We start from the raw sequence: 17,863 nt of genomic DNA on the forward strand, positions 1-17,863 counted from the left end.
ACTGACTAGCCACATTACTTCATTCAGCTTTCACTGTAGAAATCAGTCCATCATGTCATTTCAGAGTGCTCACGCTGAGGTATTACTGTATTTTACACATTTCACCCATTTATGGGATTTTTATGTGTCAAACATTGTGCAAATATTGTCCAAATACATTTCCAAATATCTTTTTTTTTAATAACCAACAAATGTTTCTTTGAGTTAAAACAGGACTGATCTGCATACAGTTGTATGTCTTAAGTGAAAAACACTTTAAGTCCACCTGTGAAAAAAGGTGATCTAACTACAAGATGTACAGTTAAAGGTAGATTTAATGACATTTCTATGAAGGTTAAAAGATCCTGTGCACATTGCAAGTGATGCAATGATCGGTAAGCAAACAAAAATACTATGAATGGCAGAAATATACGTTAGCATATTAAATGTTACGCTACTGTTAAAAGTTTAGTGCTGGTATTTTTGTCTGCTCACCAAGACTGTATAATTGCAGTAAAACAGTAATATTGTTCAATTTATTATTACAACTTAAAATAGCAGTTTTCAATCTGAATTTTAAACAGCCATTAGTCTAGTCCTCAGTGTCACATGCCACATTTTGCTCCATATTCTTGTTACTTAAAATCAAAACTGCTCTTCATCATACAACAAAATGCATTATAATCAGTTTTGTTGCAAGTCAGGATCTGACCCTGTTTCACAAACAAGTACAGCACCACTAATCTATCCCATTTTTTTTGGTCATGTTTTGTCTTTACTGTCAATTCTGATTCATTTTCTAACTGATACTTTACTGCATTTAAAAAAGGCAAACTTGCATGTACTGTAAACAAAAAATATATATTTCTGTATCACTAACATTATTATATTACAATCTCCACAAAACTGTTCCTGCTGTACCTCAAAGTCTTGTGAAGCCTTTTTGTATTAGTCGGAGGCTGTGTCATGAACCCTGACCACAACTGCAAGTTGCATCCCATAGGATTGTGTGGTGTTACATAAAAAGAGCTCAGAGAATATGATTGTATAAGCTGAAGAGGAGGATCTTACTGTACCTCCCACAGGACAGGGCAGCATTTCTCCATCCAGCCGAGCTTCAACATCTCCCCCACTGCAGCTGTCTCCAGAAACCTTCCTGTACCTAAAGAGTCAGATGACACACGTTGACATCAGTGGAAACCTTTTACAAACATTTCACAGCAAATGTCTCTTCCTGAAGAAATTAGTTCTAAAAGTTGACACTAGGTGATGCTATAATTACACGTCTATGAATTTTCATGCTTTTATATAAATTCCTGACGCTTGCACAATATTTTGAGTACCAAAGTTGTTGCAAGTTTATCTGAAACTGCCGGTTCCATTTATCATTTATTGACATTAGATAGAGATGTTCAGACCTGCTGGTCAATATATGCATGACAGTTATTCTAAAAATAATGGCTGATAATCAATACATATATTACGCTAATTTGATAGACAATAAATACGCTAAATCCTAAAACTAGTATTGTAATATGTGATGTGATATACTTCTGAATGTTGTTTTTTTTTTATTACATTAACTGAATGAATAACCACATGAATAAAACATATTGATAACTGCAGTATTGATGCATTACTGTGAGCAAAATAACCATGAAATATCTATATTATTTTTCTAAAACATGCCCTTAAAGGGCAAGAACATTTCTAGAGTGGTGTTAAATGGGTTAATCTGCACTGTATTTTATCGCTATCCCTTTAAGTCAAATCTAGATTAAATTCCACTGTGAAATATAAAAGTAGAGCATAATAGCTATGATCATAATATATTGAGCATCCCTAAATAAAAAGTTATTAACTTTACTTCCCCACTTTCCCAGGAATCATTACTATAATTGTGATTAACCTCATTTCCTTACATCTCACATCTCAACTGACTGAGAACGAGATCTAAACTCATCCAGCTAAATTCGGTTCAAGCCCGTGTTCTAAATAAATCCTCTCCTCTTGACTGCAGATAATGAGAGGAGAGATGCGTGGTGACACAGCAGTGGCAGATCTAATAATGCTCCGGGCTGCAGCTGATGATGGCTACTAACAATCTGTATCTAGGAGGAGACACAGTCTTTAGTATTCACCCCCTTAAGACCTTCTCATGTTTTGCTGATTTACAGCACTGAATCACAACAGATATAATTTGGTTTTCACCATGACGTCTGCAAAGTATTCTAAAATAATTATGAAAATACGATAAAAATTATTTCATTAGTATCCACCATATTTAATGTGTGTGAGTGAGTGTGTATGTGGTGTCAAATGATTTATTCCAAAAACATAACATATTGTTCTGAAATAAATATACATGCATGTGTGTGCATTTATATATACATAAACACAGTACATTTACATAATCTAAACTCATTTTGGATGTGATTAATCATGATTAATCTTTTGACAGAAACTATACACACACACACACACACACACACACATTTTTGCATAAACCGTGAAACATTTTTTAAAGATTTTTTAACAAACGGAAAGTTCAAAAGAACAGCATTTATTAGAAAAAAATAAATATTTTGTAACATTCTAAATGTCTTTACTGTCACTTTTGAATAAATTGAATCCTTGTTTAATAAAGTATTAATACTTACTATAAACTTAGTTTGTGTTTTTGTAGGTAAAGGTAACATTGTTCTCACCCTTTGCTGCGGCGGTAAGTGGTGCCCACCGGACAGGGTACTGGTGGGGCATAAAGGTTTCCAGAAAACTCAGGATCAGGCACGCACACCTCGAAAGACAGATCCTCGCTCAGCTTAAACCCGTAGTCACTGCAAACAGATGCAAACACAATAAAGTACTGAAAAATGACCGGCATTTAGGTGAAGAAAACGGCAAAATGAGAAAAGCTCATACCACTCGTAGTCCTGTCGAGTGCAGGAGCAGTTGGACAGTGTCACGGGCCTGTCGAAGTCCTCGCCGTTGAAGCAGGTGGCGTGAGGCGAGCGGCGCTTGTACACCATCTCTCTGCCGAGCAGACAACCGTTTCCCCTCTCGTCGGAAGGAGACCAGCGCTTATAGTCGCCCTCCGAGCATGGAACACCTAAATCATCACATCAGATGCAGAATGGCTGCTGGGCGGTTGCTGAGGTGCAGTGATTACAAGGTGCACCAATTCTTACCGAGAACATCACTAGCGTTGACCTGCACAATGAGCCAGCTGTGTTTCTGGTCCGCATACGAGCCGAAGATGGTGAAGATGGTGCTCTTTTCACCCGGTTCAGTCAGCAGCTGGTACACATACACCTCCTGCTCTGAGAACTGGAAGTCTTTCCAGGTCTCCCCCTCGTTGGTGCTAAATCTGAGCCAAGGAAAAGACAAGACACAGATATCAATAACGTCCTCAAGCCAGATAATACTCAAAGAGCTTCTACTAAAAGCAGAGTGACATTAGATCCTTAAACGGTTACTGACTTGAGTGTTCTGGTGGAGCCACCCTGTGCGATAGCCATCAGGATCCCTCCATGATCTCCCCAGGTGTAGAAATGAGGACCAGCTAGGGCCTAAAGAACATTTATATTCATTACATGGAACAACAAAAGCAACTACACTTTTCAAAAAGTCTGGAAGTGCTATTGTACTGGGCAAGAGCATTGTACGCTTTTTTTGAGGGTTAACTAATAGCACTTTAGCTAAATTGGTGACCTAAGTAGGATAATAATAAAATAAAATAAAAAATTTTATATGAGATGGTAGTGTCGTTTCTTAAGAAAAAAACAAATTAATAAAAAAAACAAATTAGGTTTAATCCAACAGAGAACCACTGTTAGATATCAGCTATATAACATCAGCTATAAGACTGAAATATTAAATTTGTATTATTAAATAAATAATAGAATGGACGGGTATCTGTGACTCACTGAAAACAAAGAATAACTAAATTAAATAATGTAAATAAAATAATAAAATAAATAGGCCTACATAAAATATTTTTCACTTAATTAAATTAGCACACACTAAATCCTGTGCACTTTGAAGAACCGCATGCTTTTTTCTTCAGGCATAAATGCTCTCATTAGAAGAAACTAAATGTACACAATGTGTAAATAAAAGAATAATTGCGCAGTGGTGTAGAGCTTCACTGAATATAATGAAAGTGAGATTGCAAAGAAATGAAATTGAGTGACAGCTTTTTATCGATTCCCAAACCCATTTAGAATATAAATATATTCATTCATGGATTCACTCTCTGATAACTATGTATCCAATAATGCCTAATGTGTTGCCTTTATTATTTCAGTTAAGAGAAAGCAGAGCAGGTGCTTGCGCAGAGAAATATATTTGTAGACACGTGTGGTCCCTGTTAGTTAACAAATATGCATAGAATATTTTTTTTAACAATGCTGCAATCTTTAAAAAGAAAAAAATCTTAAAATCTCTTAAATCGTTTTAACTGACTCTTCGATTAACAGTAAAATCATTAAAATACGAGCTAAAACAAACCAAGCAAATTGTGAAATGTGAAAAGATCTGACCTTTTGGTTCATGTGAGCAACATAAGGGTAAATAAACGTTAAGAGAAGTCTAATTATATTTATACAGCACATTTTAAAGCAAATCGGTGCTGTAAATAAAAAAAGTAAAAATATATGCAGAATATGTATAATACTTGAAGAATATTGAATGAATTAAGTAAATAAAACATTCAGCCAATACATAAATACAACTGGGAAAACCCTAAAAATAAATAAAACATTAACAATGAAATCATCACCATTTTTTGTTTGTTTTTTTAAAAATCGCAGAGATGCAGGTTCTCACCTCTCTCCATCTGACCCCTGCGCTGCTGGACACATACACATTGGGCTTATTGGCCAGATTCTTTCCAACAGATCCTTTGCAAAAGATAGTTAAGAGAGAGAAAAAAAGAGAGAGAGAGAGAGAGAGAGAGAGAGAGAGAGAGAGAGAGAGAGAGAGAACGAGTTGACAGTCAATATTTACACTGTATCTGGTGTCATATACCACAGGCCTCAATTACTCATATCAGGTTACCAAATGACAGCGTTTAAAACAAGAGTAAAAGGGGTATTTATCACGACGTAAACCACACGAGGGGTCTCTAATGCATCTGACCACATCATATTTGTAGTGTACATGCTAATATCTCAGCCTACTCAAAATTCAGAGCACAATAGAGACATAACAGAAGCAAATGAGCTCAAAAAGAACAACCCCGGCAAAGGGCAAGAAACACAGTGTTCCTGTCAGAAGCTTCAATCAAACCCAGACAAGGACACTGTCTGTCACCTTCTCCTTCCACACCCCTGACATCAGGATCACCGTTTTCCTTTTTTCGGTGACGTGTCCGCAGGTGGTTTTGTCATTAATTAATTAAAGTGGTAATGAACTTCATTTACATTCATCTCCTTAAGAGAGATATGCGACACTTAACACGTTTTTTTGCAATATGAACAATGCTGAGGTGGCGTGGCCGCTCGTGGCTGGCGAAGTCGATGAGTGCGAGGGTGTGTTTGTATGTGATAATTAGCCAGTGGGTGAAGTACAAATAATTAGCACATCTGCGCCGGAGCGATAGCAGCCGAAGCGGCCAGACATTTTCACAAGCCTCCTGCGCCTCTCGTCTTCATGCATGCACATTATCTTATAATCATTTAATTAAAGGCCTGGCTGCGGCTGGAAGAGAGAGAGAGAGAGAGAGAGAGAGAGAGGGTGGAAGTGCCTTCCAAAATCAATGTTTTACGCCAAGCGTGAACTCAAGAACTCAGGCTTATGTACTTGCGCGCTATCATTACAGTGTGTACTGCGTTTTCTGAAGGGACCTACACACACTTGGTTAACTAGAGCAAAGAGACATAAACAGGAAGGAACAGAACAAGCTGCTAAAGTGTTTGTATTTCCTCTCTCACGCACATGAGAGAAGCAGAGAGCAGGTCTTGTGGCCCACCTGTTGCCATGATGAGGCCAGGTGCAGACTCTTTAGACAGAATAGGGATCCTGCGCAGCTGAATATTCAGCAGCTGACTCCATCTCTGGGCCAAGTGCAGGGAACAGCCACTGTCCAGCTGAGAGAGCAAGAGAGAGATAGCAACTATGTAATAATAAAGATAAAAAGAGCACAAACAGTTCACTGGAAGCATGAAAAAAACCTACTTCCTCTTACGATCGTAAAAAGGAAAAACTCATATTTTGCAAACACAAAACCACAGCTTCATGAAAACGTGCTTGGCAACAAATACACAAAATAAAGCAAAGAGCGGAGAATCTACACTCATGGTAGGCATGAGCACACTATATTAGTATCATACCAGTCATGTACTGATACTAAAGGGTTTTTTTATGTTAGAATTTGTAGCTTTTAAAATCAAACATAATACAGATTAAATATAATGCATACACCAAGTGTAATCTTACATTTTTAGAATTATTCAATTATTTTTAGTTGTAATGATTTTTAATTTTAATTAAAACTATAATAAATATATAGATAAGGTATATATATACATATATATACATATATGTTTAAAATGTTATTGTCTATATGTTATATTTAAAAACAAATCATGCTCATACATATACATATATACATATATACATACATATACACATATATATATATATATATACATATATACATATACACATATATACATATACACATATATACATATACATATATATATATATATATATATATATATATACATATATATATATATATATATATATATATATATATATATATATATATATATATATACTTTTTTTTTTTTTTTTTCAGAAAATAAGATAATGTACAGACAAAATAATGAAATTTTATCCATCATTTATCGGCTAGTTGGCCAAAATTATCATTCATGCATTTTTGTTACAGTGGCATTTTAGGTAGTAGTGTGCGGTCTGAATAGTTACAAGGGGTATACAAAATTATAATTAAATTAAATTAAAAGTACATTTCAGGGAAAGAAAATTCACTCAACTCAGCATCCACACTAGCATGGACCAAAATCACATGAATCTTGTTTTTATATTTTGGATAATTATTACCTTGACAGGACATCTAAAAGAAAACCTTTTACCCCAGAGTATATGGCTGTTTAATGTAGTAGTAAAGTATCCAAAATGACCAGCATCCCTAATACCTGGCAGTTAATGGTTCCTCCCAGGCTGTCGGCCGCAGGTGGCTGCAGCAGCTCCCAGGTTCCTCCTTTATCAAACGTGATGACTGATCGCATGTTGTCCTCAGTGACCGACCCATTGATCAGAGTGGCCACAAACACCCCCCTCAGCCCCTCGACCCGGTGGAGATCTGCAAACGGCTCGTTGGCAAAGTACCTTTCAAACACACAAACACACAAATCTGTTTTCCATGTGCCATTCATATCTGCCAAGAGAGGGGCTCTATAAAAGTGCCAATGGCACGCGAGCCAAGCGCATCTCATCTGCATTCCGCACTGCAGTAATTGCGTCTCTGCTCTCAGGCGGCCGTGCTGAGCTCAGTGGTTTGGCGGTGGGTGAGATCCCGCTCTGCCGCAGAGTAAAACAATAGCATGTCCTTGGGAAGCTGTGTAGGAATGATAGATTGCTTTTCTACTGACAGTGTGAGCGGAGGGACCGGTGGGCGAAGACATAGTTCTTGCATTATAGAGACGAGACCTCACTAACCTGCTTATGGGTTGAGGCGTGCAGAGCCAAAACGGATTTACAGCACTGATGAGGGGCTGTCAGTAAACCAAGAGGAGTTCAAGTAAAGGTGACGAGACCAAAAGCTGTGTAAGACCGGGGCTTACCGTGAATTATTGAAGTGGGACATGTTCCTGGCTCAACATGCCTGTTGGCTCTCAGACAACATCTCGAACTACATTTTTGGGTTGGGGCTTCAAGCTAAATTTGTATCAACCTATGATTTCCTTTGGATTTTATGGGTTAATGGTTAGTGTGAAGTTAAAAAAAAAGGCATTAAAGTTAGCGTAGGTCAGTGGTTCTTTTTCTTTGGGGTGAAAAGTCGAAAACCATTTATTTATCTATTCATTTATTTACGCATTTTCAGATCTACACTAATGTTCAAACGATTAGGGTCAGTAAAATTTAATTGGCCAGAAGTGCTTTTTGCAAGGAATTAATATTTGTCATTATCAAGAACGCATTAAATTGACTGAAAGTGACAGTACAAAAACACATTTGCTATAGAAACTCAGGATTCAAATAAATGCTGTTCTTTTGAACATTAAAGAATTTTATGATTATGGTTTGCACCAAAATATTATACCGCACAACTGTTTTCTACACTGATAATAAAATGCATGTAAATAGTATTTATGATTTTTTTTTTATATTCTATATATAATTTCTAAAGACAGAAAACTAACAATAAAAAGAAGAAATAAAAGTCTGAATGGGGTTAAGCACACGATTATTTAAAGTTCAGCCAAAAAATAAAAAATTCTGTCGTTAATTAGTCACCCTCGTGTCGTTTTTGTGTGCATTCACAGGAGTACATCTCAACGTAGTAGTTCCATTGACATCTATGCAGTATCAGAAAGCTCATATTTCATCATTTTAAAATATCTTAATTTGCAAAGATTAACGTTTTGTGGGTTTGGAATGACATGAGAGTGAGTAATCAATGACCGAATTTTCATTTTTGGGTGAACTATCCCTTTAATAGGAATGTTGTTCCAGGACCAACAAACATATGCCCTACTTTGGTTAATCACTTTTATGGTCACACCATCTGTGTTTATGCACTGTTCTGCAGCAGGAAGGCATTTCTCTCTCTCTCTCTCTCTCTCTCTCTCTCACACACACACACACACACACACACACACACACACACACACGCACACAGTGATGTTCACCCATACCTGATAAGCGTGTTGCTCCCAGAGCCATCAGGGCTATAGAACAGCACGTTCTCTAGGGACAGAGAGAAGGCTAGACCCTGTGTGTCTGAGATGTACAGGTGTGTAACGTTATTATTGTGGTTCACGCATACGAACACCTGGTCCTCCGAAGCATCTGCTATGTAGTACTCCTGCAGAGAGAGGAGAGCAGGGAATCGCATAAGACAGGTAAACAACATGAAGCTTTAAAAGTCATGACCATAAATATAGACTTGAGACTAAACGAAGGTGACGGCACTCACCGTGATGGGATGGCGGGTGTTAAACTGTGCTGCTCTCATTGGCTGCCGGTTATAGGAAACCCACAGCTGGACAGACTGAGACTCGTGACTCCCAAGCAACGTCTGTGGAAACACATTCTTTAATGAGCTTAATTCAAACAAATAAATCAAACTGGATACCACATATTACAATTTATTAAAACTAGAGACGGGGTCATTATAGGCAACCGCAAAAAAAAATATTACTTAAAAATGTAATGAAAACGTATTATGTTCTAAACTAAATTCAGTTTAACTTTATGTACTGAAGTAAAACTTGAAAGTAAAGAAAAACATTTATGCTAAAATGTCTGCATTAAAAGAAATTCAGTAAATCAAGGAAAATGTGTGATATAAATTTTTGACTAAGAAAAAAAAATAATAATAATAATTTAAACAGAAAACTTCATGGTTAAATCCTTTTTTCAGACTTATTTTCTAAACATATTTTAAATTAAAACCATTTTGATTTATATTTAATAATTGGACTAACAATAAAAAAAAATATTATTATTTAAAGTTTATATCCAAAGAATAAATTAAATAGTTTAATGTACATGTGAATACTGTCCATTAATAGAATAAAAAAAGTGTGAATATCATTTTTAAAAATGGTCAAACAGATAGTCTGTATCTAGTTAAAATGCATTTAGAGAGTTACCTCACACAAGGTGGTCTGATTCACTACTTTCTACTGTTACTAAAACTGGTACATGGTGAAGAAAAATTATTTGAATGAAACATCACAGACTCATAAAGATTTTATAAGGTAACCTGATACCTCCAGTTACCATAAACTATGTCATAATACCACTATAAATGGGGTCTGAATGGCAGACAATTGGGGAGATATGCCCAGCCAGCACTGTTTTCACTAGGGTCCTGTACCTGTTACAGCTTAATAAGGACTACTGGGGATTCGGAAGAGGAAAAAACAGTATGTCTCATTTGTACTTCTAAAACTGCTTTTTTGTAGTTTTTTTTTTTTTTATAGATGAAAGAGAAGTGTGAGACGTACTAATCTAGTCAGTGTCCCAGCAACCTAGATGTGCCTCTGTCTAGCACTGTCTGAAATGAGCAATGCGTCATGAAGGGATGAGACTTTTCACTCCTTCCTCACAAGTCTCTCCTTCACTTTCTCCCCTCAGGAAATCAAAGCTTCAATCAATTCTGAAGTTCAAGCGGTTCAATCAGTCTCTCCTTTGTACGACAAGCTGTCACAGTAATCAAGCTGCGGGTGAGTTAGCGTTACTTGCATCAGGTTCACAAAGCCTCACAAAGCTGTAAATTAAAGTCTCCCTATAATAAACAGACTACATATGGTATGTGTTCACTGTTCAGTATTCAAAACATAAATACCTCGTGAAATGAGGCAATTCAAATGACAAAAAAACAGTACATCATTCAAACAATACAATCATTCAGACAGTTTTCTCTAAATGATTTTCTTGCTGTGTAAACAGATTTAATAACGTTTTTTTTTTTCCTGCCTGGAAGTCAAAGATGCCATTAGAGGTGAAAAAGGCAGTACTCAGGAAAGAAAAAAAAAAAAGAAAAAGATTCTCTACATTAATCAGGTTTATTGCTCTTTCCTAGATCATACTGCAAAGTCAAAAAGGGCTGCAAGATGGTAGTTGAACGGGCAAAACTATTAATAAACACAGCCAGGAAAAGGGATTTATTGGGTCAGTGTAATAACAACAGGAAGACAGCCTGTCAGATTAAAGTGTATTTATAAGCATGATCATCCTGAATAACAAGTTTAACCACTTCCTTGTTCGAAGGCACAAAGGCTCAGTGTTTTCTTTCTCGGCTCTCCGCACTGCCTTGTTTTTTATCACACCATTCATGCTATTGATTTATCTCGCTGTTAACGGCTGTCTCCAGGAACAGACTGCAGTGTTGTGGAAGCAGCCAAAACACAATCTGGCTTTAGAGAGCAAAGACAAGGGAGATCTCTTGAAACAGACGCTGTTGCCGGGAGATCTTAAGGGAGCAAAGTGTGCGATAACAACAAGCTAATCACAAAGCTGCGACCACCAGATCCAGATGCCAATGTTTAGATATGGTACCATAATATCAGACTAGTATGTTCTTGCAAACATTACATCACAGCTTCCTACCACTACCTTTCATAGTATACAAAGAAATACTATTTAAGTCAAATACCCACTATATTATGTACATTACAGTTTTTAATATTTACATTTAATGGGTTGAAAATGAAAATGATACCGTTTTTTACTCTCCGGGGAAAGCTTCTGCGTACCACAGTCAGCGGAAGTGAGAGAAAAGTGTAGGCATATGTTCCTTACAAAATGTATGCATTGGCTACAGGAAGCCTTTATTCAGGCCACAGGGCCATGTGAGGCACGTTTTATTATGAATGGATGCGCTTTATTCAATGTCTTGCGGACTGTCGAAAAAAACACCTGTCCGATAAGAAAAAAAGAAAAAATTATACATTTTTTATATAACTCAGATTGGATTCACCTGAAAGAAGAGAGTCATAGGATGCCTTGAGTATAAGTAAAACACAAGCTAATTTTCATATTTGGGTGAACTAACAATTCAATATACATAATACATTTAAAAAAAACTGCCACAGTATAACTTAATGGGGCCGTGTGGGGTTTTTTATATGCAAAAAAAAAGTATAAAGTTGCAATGTGAAAGATGCATCATAATTTGAACCTTTCAGGAAGGTACAGATCTGCTACAAAGGTGGATGCGCAGCGTTTCTGTGATTGAGCCATTACCGAATTCTGTCAGGTGCTCAGTGGTCGGAGATTTCCTCCCAGGGTTCCATTTGCATCTGACACGTAGATCCAACCTCCAATTTTAGCCGTCACAGTATCATTAAGCATTTATAGGCAGTTAGCCACAAACAGCCCCTCTGAGGAAACTGTCATCTCTCGTTCTGCTGCCATAGTATCTGAGTGTCCCTGACTACAAACTTGACAGCAAACCTCGCCTAAAAGAAGCCTTCTTTTTTTACGTGCCAACATGAACGGAATTGTTTCTGGCACAGCCGGCCTAATGAATATCTGGCTTTGGAGTCACTTTGCCGTCTTTGTGGAGGAGGCATTTATCTCTGGAACAACAGCCGTACTGTGCTGGCAGTCTCTCCCATCGCTTAGTCTGGAAGACAGATCAGACTTTCAAGCATGAGTGAGAATGCGTAGATGCAGCGTGTTGAAGGAACACAGTGTGAAAAGTTCTGCATTGCCGAGATGAGGGCCCTTTCCTAACAGTAAAGACACTACTGAAGTCTATAGAGTCATAGGAAAAACTGAATTATATTTCTCTTTAATATAAAGAGATATAAAGATTCTTTAATCTGTTTGCAAACAGACTCACAAACTTTGAGTTTTGAAAGTTAGCATAGCTCAGTGAACCCTAGCTAAATCTGAAGGAGTAGTTCAGCCAGAAACATAAAAATGTGTTAAAAATTCGGTTTTGATTGCCTCACCAACTTTTCTTTTGGGTGAAGTATTCCTATATACCTCATCTGAAGCATAACTCATTGAACACATAGAAACAGTAATCAAATTAAAATCAGATTCACTTACTGAGAGATAATTAAAGATATGCATTTACAAGAATTTTCTTGTAATAAAAGGTATTTTACTTAAATGTATTAATTTCAGACCTCCTTAGTGCCTTCTGACATACCATACCCACGCTTAAAATCTCTCTCTGTTCATCTTCCGTAAATATGTTCCTCCATCAAAGTTCAGATTACACCCCAGAACCAGGTTATCACTAAAGCAGCTTGCAGGGCTACAGAGAGGTGAGGACGTGAGAAGAGAAAAGGCTTAATTATTACTAAGAATCTCTATGACATTATGGATAAATCCCTGAGATGAGAGGACCTTGGTTTCCACAGCTTTAATTAGTCTTAGAAGCTTCTCACTGCCAAAGGCTCTTGTGATATTCATTATGGTAATCCTATTAGCCGGGCTGCAGATAGAGGGACTCGACACAATGAGAGCAAAAGAGTGAGTCAGAGAGAGACACAGTGACTGAAAGAGAAAAGGGTGACAGACTGAAAAAGGGGAGAAAAAGACTGACATCAATGTCGTCCGACTGGCAAGTAACTTTGGATATATTCCAAAACATAGTGAATGCCTACTATCTACCACTATCTACATAGGCAGCATCCTAACTAAACAAAGTCACACAAATTTCTAAAGCTTGAAAGTTACACAGGCAGCAAATCAGAACAAAACTGTTTTCAATAGAGTTTTGCGTTAGCATGTTGCTAAGCTAACACAATACAATAAAATATACAAACGTTAGGCAAAACAGTCATTTTAGCTACATTAATCTTTATTAACACTTAAAGATTAATTACCATGTTCATAAACAACATTTCTCTCGCTTCGTACACCATCTTGGATTTTCATTATTTATTTTTTCAAACTATGCTTGTTGCAACACATTCTGGTCTTCTCCATAATAAAAGATACACAATTTATTTTTGTCTTGTAAATTGGCCAAAGAGTTATTTTACCATTATTTATATACTATAATACAGTAATTAATCATATTTTTAATCAGATTTAAATTTTTATGCTTAGGGGTGGGTGACCAAAATATTTAAATTTTATTTCACGCTAACAATATATCATAATATAGCTATTTTGGCTTTAAATAAGACCTTAATGATATGAACATTTTTGATACCAAAGAACTGACCATTTTTGTTAACTGTGCCAATATCACAAAAACCGATGCTAGCCTAAATATAAAAAAACTCAAGCTTATTAAAAACAAGCAAACAGTAGAAAAAACTACAGTAGAAAAATTTTAAATAAAATGCTGCATCCAATATACTGTTACACATGTCTCTTTTTTAGCTGTTTGCTTTCACCTAAGACTTACATAACTGTATTTACAAAGATACTTGCAAAGATGGGCATTTTGACACATACCAGTGTGTACATTTAATTAAAAACCTATAAAGCTGAAAAAACACCCCTAGATTAGATTTCTAATTCTATATAGATTTGATTTATTACTACTATACTATAGTAAACAATAACCACACAGAACTAAACATGTTTATGCATAAAAACAACAATTAAGCCCCTGGCCTCTGTTAAAAAAGATAGTTTGCTTGTTTTGGCTGGTCTCTTGATTTTTAGCAGATACGGTTGGAAGCCCATCTTAAACCAGTTAAGACTGGCTTAGGACAGTTTAAGCTGATCCTTTTCAGCAGAGACATTTTATGCCTCCTTGAAATGCTGCTTCTGTAGATGGCTCACTAAATTTAAGTCTCTATACGAATAAGCAAAAGACTGAAAAAAAAACGAGAGACAAAAAAGAGAGGGGGTTGCTCCAAGGCTAAGTCTGGCCAGCAGGGTCAGGGCCAGGCCACACACAGTCATCCACAAGCCAAGGCTCTCAACAAGCCTGTCACTTTCTCTCTCCTCAAGAGTAGAGATATTTACAACCAACCCAGCCAGACAAATTCCACAGAGCTGTTTGCTCTGGCCTGTTTACTATTTGTCTGTCTTGTCATAGACCTCCTTAGGCTAATTTTGTTTAATGTGCTATGTAGACAACCAACTTGCACTGCAAAGAGCTGAATGGTCTAACCATAATAACCACTAATTATCTTGATGTAAATCCATCCACTCAGTAAGCGAAGTATCTAAATCCGTTACAAAAAATTCACTGGAACTGTGGCTCACCAGAACATAGAGAGCAAATTTCCCATAGCAGCGTGTGGAAAATTCAGAAGAAAAAAAATCACTCATAGCTCCTTTTGGTCTATGCCTCACCAAAGAGATTCCCTATGAAATGAGATTCAGATGATTTTCAGAGTCCTGGAAGTGATAGTTCATCCAAAAATGAAAATTCTGTCATCATTTACTTCCCATCATGTCATCCCAACCCTCTTCTGTGGAATACAAAAGAAGATTTTTCTGACAAAACCAGTTCAAACGACCTTCTTTTGAGAAAATATAAGAAAGTTACACTGGGTTGAAACAACATGAGGGTGAATAAATGATGACACAGTTGTGTCTTACCTACACAATCCTTCACAAACAAGAACAATTGGAGCAATTATAAAACTGTTTCGCTCTGAGCCGTTAGCACAGCGTAATGTGGAAGACGGGACCATATGGCGGCACTGGGCAGCAGAACCCATATAAGTGGTGCATGAGTGGTTAGAAGCACCCCGGGGAAACCAAGCCACAACTTCATTAACGGAACATAGATCAGAGCTGTCAAGCAAGCAGCTCCTCCAGCACGGTGTCCAGGGCCGTGGTGGTGCCATCCGTGCAGCAACGCTCATAAACAGCCCTCAAAACTCCCACGGAGTCTCTGGCGTTCTGAAGCCGCAGATAAATTGCACATTTCTTCCCACTTTAATGGGTGACTTGGGTCGGCTTCTGCTTTACGCAAACCTGGCAGTGCCATGTGCGACCTGACAGATGTCTCATCCACTTCTGGCCAGTCAGACATTTGCTGTGGGATGAGGTTAGTGAGATGCCAGCCGATGTGAGGTGGAAATGATTAACCACTGAATAAACTCAAGGGTGAGAGATACACTGAAATACAAAACTAGCTGCGGTCAACATAGACATGTAGTCTAGACAGTCATTGTTTCAGCAACCAAAACTATGCAAAACTTTATGGAGGCATATTAAATGAAAACAAATATGTCAGGCTATATTATGTTCCCATCTTGGATACGACGCAAATAAGACAGTTTGACAAATACAGCTTAAAACTTTTTATTTTCCATGACTGATGACCTGCAAAGCTGGGTAACGCTAACTAGCTCACAATACAAAACATCCTGCAACACGTCAAAACTTTGTGGGGTAGTGATTGTTTGTGCTCAAAATTGTGAAACAATACTAGTCTTTAACTTTAATAAAAAGGGTAAAAATAAAAACGGTCCACAGAAAGTAAATCTGCATGATGACCTTCAATATCTTAAGCAGCTAGCATCGGCAGAGAATTAAACTTTCATTAATAGATGCAAATGTAATTATGTAAATGTGCAAATAAAGCAAATGGTTTTAAAGCTGTGGCTCTCAAACTAACATATTTAAATTAATAAATTGTTATCCATGCTAAATTTAAATGCTAAAAAAACACATGAATCCAACTTTTGCAATAATACCAGAGGTACCGTATTAGGGTAGCACTATGTGCCATTTATAAGGAACACATCCTGGTCAGGATTTTTATATTAGAATCTGGTGGAGAAAAGACAACCGAACACTCACTTGAGAAAAGGTTATAGTTTCACAGCACATAAGGAGTAGTATAAGTAGAGAAGAATTGCAAACAGCTGAGAAAGATACAAATATCCATCCAATTAAACCAATTAGCAATTAGACTCCAGACTAGGAAATACTAACATCAACCAATAATCTTAATAAAGGATTTTTATATTGCCTAAACCAATCAAAGTAGTTTGACCAATAACAGAGGCACTGTACATAATCTACCAAAAGTAGCGCATGAGAAGGTGGGATCTACAGAGAACGATCAAATCGATGCAAATGCGCACATGTGATAGTTCATTCATACATCTGACTTAAAGCAGCACTGCACAGACCTGCACAGTACTGTGGCAGTGATTCAAAATTTCAAGACCCCAGGTTACCAGTCGGTGGAAAAGACCATGGTAACCAGCAAACGAACTGGGACCGATATTGTAGATTCTACCTCACCTACAAAGCATCTGTATCCATCTGAAAGCTTTTTTACCAGAGGCATACAAAACGGAGATGAATCACTTTTTTGCTTTCCATTGTCAATTGCGCTTGTTCCTGCACTAATATGAGCACTGTATCTGAGGAGTCTGTTAACTGTCATATGGTTTACAGGTAGAGAATTTTTATTTTAATTTATTATTTTTAAGATTTATGCTCTTTTATTGAACTTATCTTAAACCTCATTTACTGCCATTATAAAGCATGGTAGAGTGAGGACATGTTTAAATGTAACTCAGCATATAAACTTAGTTTGGCTTAAGGGTGAGTAAATTATTGGGTAATTTGCAATTTTGGGTGAACTATACCTTTAAATCTTTATATTTATTCTACACCTAAAATTTTAAATAAATTAAAATTTGTTTATATTTCTTCTTTCATCAAGCCTTGTGGCAGTGCATTCTGGGTTTGCGCTTTCTGTGTAGGATACACGTGATGCTGTCTTAGAATCCAGCCAAAATTTGGCCTCTTAGGAGGCAACATAACTAAACTGCCTACCTTCTGGAACAGTCTTCATCCCGGAAGCCTTAAATATTGCCTTCCAGGCAGCTCAGGTTTTGGAATGGAAAAGCGTAACAGCAGCACGTTGTGTAACTTTGAACATTACTTGCCTGTTTTCACAGTTTTCAGATGCTTTTATTCAAGTACAATTATTACGGGCTATCCCTCATGGAACAATTATGATGTTTCATGGCACAACGACTGTGCTGGATTCAAACCAGTAGCCTTCCAGTTACCAGACCAGATTATTAAGTACTACACCTTATAGAGGGTCAGATGTCTAAATTACCTTCCTGCTTAAGTTCAGAAGTTGACTGTTGGCAAAACACAGCAGCAATCATCCACACTCGATTTCAATTCGTGAAATAAGCCTGTTATCAGCGCCTGTTCATCTTGAGCAGGATCGTTCCTCCAGCTCTTCAGAGAAGTGTTTACTCACACTCACAGGAGAGGC

The 17,863-nt window shown here is 37.1% G+C and overlaps 1 protein-coding gene across 1 annotated transcript in view; it reads right to left on the bottom strand.

The window, feature by feature from the left end:
• The window catches only part of sorl1 (sortilin-related receptor, L(DLR class) A repeats containing), a 51,731-nt gene that overhangs the window by 16,195 nt on the left and 17,673 nt on the right, over positions 1–17,863 (bottom strand). Inside the window, exons 7-16 of the mRNA XM_043258811.1 lie at positions 9,149–9,250; positions 8,868–9,037; positions 7,146–7,338; positions 5,951–6,068; positions 4,807–4,880; positions 3,460–3,548; positions 3,168–3,346; positions 2,902–3,088; positions 2,688–2,816; positions 1,056–1,141 (exon numbers count right to left, since the gene is read on the bottom strand). Of these exons, the coding sequence (XP_043114746.1) occupies positions 1,056–1,141; positions 2,688–2,816; positions 2,902–3,088; positions 3,168–3,346; positions 3,460–3,548; positions 4,807–4,880; positions 5,951–6,068; positions 7,146–7,338; positions 8,868–9,037; positions 9,149–9,250 (1,327 nt within the window). The remainder of the gene's footprint in view (positions 1–1,055; positions 1,142–2,687; positions 2,817–2,901; positions 3,089–3,167; positions 3,347–3,459; positions 3,549–4,806; positions 4,881–5,950; positions 6,069–7,145; positions 7,339–8,867; positions 9,038–9,148; positions 9,251–17,863) is intronic.

This window comes from Puntigrus tetrazona, chromosome 15 (assembly GCF_018831695.1).
Source record: "Puntigrus tetrazona isolate hp1 chromosome 15, ASM1883169v1, whole genome shotgun sequence".
In the NCBI taxonomy this organism is placed as follows: Eukaryota; Metazoa; Chordata; class Actinopteri; order Cypriniformes; family Cyprinidae; genus Puntigrus; species Puntigrus tetrazona.